The sequence below is a fragment of the Patiria miniata genome, unplaced genomic scaffold, assembly GCF_015706575.1.
Source record: "Patiria miniata isolate m_02_andy unplaced genomic scaffold, ASM1570657v1 HiC_scaffold_21, whole genome shotgun sequence".
In the NCBI taxonomy this organism is placed as follows: Eukaryota; Metazoa; Echinodermata; class Asteroidea; order Valvatida; family Asterinidae; genus Patiria; species Patiria miniata.
The window spans coordinates 2,195,586-2,199,994 of record NW_024037060.1 but is presented as its reverse complement, the minus strand read 5'-3'; the positions used below and the strand labels follow the sequence as shown (position 1 = coordinate 2,199,994).

The 4,409-nt window shown below is 39.6% G+C and overlaps 1 protein-coding gene across 1 annotated transcript; it reads right to left on the bottom strand.

Moving 5' to 3' along the window:
- Positions 1-461: 461 nt before the first annotated feature.
- On the bottom strand, positions 462-4,143 carry LOC119729568 (ovoinhibitor-like). The gene is made up of 3 exons (XM_038202180.1): positions 3,989-4,143; positions 3,487-3,536; positions 462-2,075 (listed from the first exon to the last, which is right to left on the bottom strand). The coding sequence occupies exons 1-3, from the start codon at positions 4,026-4,028 to the stop codon at positions 1,908-1,910; spliced, it is 258 nt and encodes an 85-aa protein (XP_038058108.1). The 5' UTR covers positions 4,029-4,143; the 3' UTR covers positions 462-1,907.
- Between the last annotated feature and the right edge of the window lie 266 nt (positions 4,144-4,409).

Sequence of the window (4,409 nt, the reverse complement as noted above, 5' to 3'; positions counted from 1 at the left end):
CGAGCTTTGTTGTGTATGCATTTGTGTATATAACACAGCAACAAATATAAACGTTGTCATGGTTGTACACTCTATATATCCGATATCAATTTGTGCAACATTTATCACTATTTGCTATCAAATAATTGGTTTTAATATGAAAAAAGAACCAATTTGATAATTTACAAATTCCCCTTACAATGGGACACCCCCTTTTTCTCAAGGGGGAAATATTCATGTATCAAAACAGACGTGGAAATATTTTTCTCCACGTCCCCAAAACCTTCCAGGAAATAAGGTAGGCCTCATAATGTACATTTCTGTCGTTTGTCCATGAACAAAAAAATCTGTTGTTTCCGCTAATGATATTAATCAATATAACATTGTGTTCAGCGGGCGTTGAATAAACAAGACCACAATAGTCTGAAGGTCGCTCGCTATACACGACTCCAGCTATGCAAACAAAATGACACCATGGGAAATTCGTTTATGATTAGTCCTTTTCTATTATTACTCAACAACACTTGTTATTATGACAAGGTGTAAACAAGGTTCTTCAGTTTTCAATGAATTTTTCACTGAAATTTGAGTAATATTCACATAAACGTGGTTTTTTGGGCTAATAAAAAAAAATAATGGAACAGGTACCTCAGAAATATTAGTTGTAATGATAAAGCAGAACAAAATGAACATTGCAGTGATGATTAATAATAATTCTTCTTTCTTGTTTTGTTTCAAATATACTATGCCTATCACCCTATTGTGCACAATATTGTCCGAACTTGGAGCCACAGCTCTACACTGTAAAAAATAATGGGTAAAGCGTTTAGACATGCCCATAAGCACATTGTTGACTGCTGTCAAACGGGACTCGTATGGGTTTTTAAGCTCTCGGGGACGCACGGCATGCACCCTCAGCTTCCTAAGCTGGTTCGAACCCCACCTGGTACACCTCGTGGATTGATTTTGGTGTCTTTTAGATCTTTTAGCTTATTAATTTCTTAATTTCTTAGGGTTCGACTGTTCCAGAATCGACTTCATACGTGACGAGCAACAGCTTTAAGCTCTCAGCAACGTTCAAGTATTAACTTCACTTTGTTTCCAATTCCAAACAAGAATGTGAACAATATATACAGAAAGTATGGATAAGAGTATACATAATGCAATGGAAATAAATTATAATTTGAATGACAAATATGGATGGGGTCCATAAAAAGTACAGCTTGTCGAGTATATTGGCCCCCTAAAGTAAGTTATTTGTAGATTGGGTATATCAAAGGATAGGACCCGAGCTCAACAATCAACACAGTAGAAAAAACCCCAAATGTAACATGTTGCACAAACAATAGCAATAGAGAAATATGAAATGCATGAACTTAATGAAGGAACCAATGTAAACCATAACGAGAATGAATTACCAGGGCTTTGTTGAAAATGTAGCAATGATACATTGACCAAAGTCTAACGGGCTAGCACTTACTACAGACATTTTAAATTGTGTCACATGACCAATGTTATTACGTTGGAAAACATTGTCACTCAATGTTGTCAATCTTGATTCAGTGCATCAGGCATATTTTTATATATACGTTGACTGCAAAACCTCATCCAACCACACCTTTAAAAAAACTTTGACTTGAAAGTCCCAGCCGACTCCCTTTTTGAAAAACCTGTATCCGTTTTTGATCTATGAGAGAACAAGTCCTGTTGAAGAGCACAAAGCGAATATTTTTAACTAATTTAAATTTTTTTTTTCTTTCGATATCGTCCCTTCCAAGAACCCAATGTTAACAACGAAACCAGAAGACGGGTGTAGGCGTTTTAAATCGCCTACTCCCCCCGATTACGGCTCAGCGGTTGTGACGTTTCTGATTATAAATCGTAACAAGAAAAAAAGCGCCCTCTGGTGTTAAACTTAGGCCCATCGGCTACTCGCGATCGCATGGCTCAAATGGGACATCTTGGGGTTGTTCGCCGTACAGGATCGCTCCACACAGCAGGCACTTGTTGGCATACACCGACCCATCGATGGTGCATTGTGGGTCCAGATTTCTGGGACAGGCCAGGGGGTGCATACCCTCGCAGAAGCCTGGGTACTGTGGAGAAGACGGTGGGGTTTAGTGCTTTTATTGCCAACTGCAGGGACGTGGGACCATGCTTGAAAATTTAAACTGCGGGGGGGGGGGGGGGGGGGGGGCAGTGGCGCACCCAGGATTTGGTTTGGGGGCCCACAATTTCTTTTTTTTCAAATTTTTTAGAAGTAAATTTTTTTTCAAAACATTATGGCCGCAGAAAAAAAATTGGTTTTTTTTTGGGGGGGGGGGGGGACGGACGAGTGACGTTGGCTGCTCCACTTACACCCCTATTATACTACTCACAAATAGGTCACATACATATCACCAAGGTAAAATCGTGGGGAAAAAAATTACAAAAAAAAAAATTGACCACCTCTTGGGGGGGGGGGGGCGTAATTTTTGTTCCTAGGAGGGTTAGGGGCAATGTCATGAATAATTCAGTTTTTCCTTTGAATCATTGCAAGACATAGGTTCTCGTTCTATTTTCCCCTTAATTTAAAATTATCTTAGTGATAGATTTGGAGAAGAAAAATAGCTGATGAAAATGAGCAGCGACGACGTGGATTCGAACCAGGGATCTTTGTATCCATAGCTCACCTCGCTATCCACTAGGCTACTGTGTGGTAGCTCGACGACAACCGTTCTTTAAAATGCTTTAATGTATGTAACTAGTTGAGTAACTAACAACAATGCTGTTGATGTCATTGTCCGTTCTCATGGATAAACATGAATTATTCATGACATTGCCCCTAACCCTCCTAGGAATAAAAATTACGCTTGGGGCGGGGGGGGGGGGGGGGGTTCAAGCCCCCCGAGCACCCCCACTTGGTGGCGCTTGTCAAATGTACATGTTCGCACGTGGTGGATAGGCTGCATGTGTCATACGCTCATTTCTAGCAGTATCTATTGATGAATTCACAACATAAAATTCTTTGGAAGACTTAGTATAGTCTAACAATCAAGCTGGAAGAATATTTAGAAGATTTAGGTCTCTGTGGTAAAAATTGAATGTGCAGCCATGGGAACAATTGTTGAGGCTGGGGGGCATTACTTTTTTGGTCCCACCCACAAATATTGGGGTTTTTTTGGGGGGGGGGGGCGACATGTGCCCCCGTGATCACCGCCCATGGCAAAAGAGCACTCTGAAAATTGATCTTGACTATATAAGTAAGCTTGACGAAAACAGATGACCACTTTTCGTTATGATATATACTACAGTATAAACAGTATGTACAACTGCAGCAGGCCTATGGATAGTCAGCTGGGTGCAAGCTTGACTTCTCAGTCTAGTCTGATCTGATAGTTACGAGGTGATTAATGCGTGTGGGGGAAATTGTGTTCACGAGGCAGGATGCCCAGTTGCACCCAATATGAAAACATGGGTTCTCAGTCGTTCGCCATACGAAATACCAAAAAACCATGAAAAACTCACCTCCATTGGTTCCAATGGTAATGCAGTGCAGAAATCAGTCAGGAGGAACACTGCGGACAATATTGAAAGATGAGACACAATGAAGGATTACAAAATAATACCTTTAAGTATGTATTTTTGTGGAAGAAAATGAATGGCCTTTCATAAATGAAGTTTTCAGAAGTAAAATGTTTAAAAATCGATCTGAACTGTGTTTGCCGATGTGCAAGACGTTTAGAATGGGTGAGAAAATAAGTACAATGACAACATCAAAATCTGCAAGATATTGTTTGTAATTTTACTGAAAAATGACAACAAAGTTACGACGGTCATCCTAAATACGTCAAGGAAAGAGAGAAGGCGGCGCAGGCGGATTTCAAATAAAGCAGATGTTTGGGAAAAAAAGGACAGAAATTATAGAAAACTGTCCATGTTTTTGTCTTGTTTTTAAATCCATTCCTCATGTATCTGTTGTAACATTACACGCATAAAATAATTCTGAATCTGTAGTGGGCCAACTTACCTGCGATTGCAATGCCGATCAGCAAAACAAACGGACGCATGTTGGAGAGTATATGGCTTTGTCTTTCCAAACAACTACAGCTTCTGTGTTTAATTAATAATGTCGTCGAACGCAGTGTTCTGTACTATAAAGTGATGACGGAGAACGTAACAGACTTTATTGTGAAATCCGACGCCGCTTCCTTTTTATCTTATCCTGTTCATTGTTTAATACAAGGTCTAATTAACCAATGAAATGTAAATATATCATATACGTCAAGCGATATTGAATGCAGTGACACGTGTATTGTTGGTAAATTTCAGAATAGGCCTACACGTTAGTCACGTCAACAGCATTCAACAGCACTTTGCTTTAATATTGAAAGGGTCGAAATCATTCGTAATGCATGGTACAAAGTCTAATAAAAAGAGAGTGCTTGTAC

Coding starts and splice junctions, on each gene's coding strand:
- LOC119729568 (XM_038202180.1), bottom strand. CDS start 4,028: ATGCGTCCGTTTGTTTTGCTGATCGGCATTGCAATCGCAG. Junction 3,537..3,988: donor GATCGGCATTGCAATCGCAG/GTAAGTTGGCCC, acceptor TATTGTCCGCAG/TGTTCCTCCTGACTGATTTC. Junction 2,076..3,486: donor TACCATTGGAACCAATGGAG/GTGAGTTTTTCA, acceptor TCTTCTCCACAG/TACCCAGGCTTCTGCGAGGG.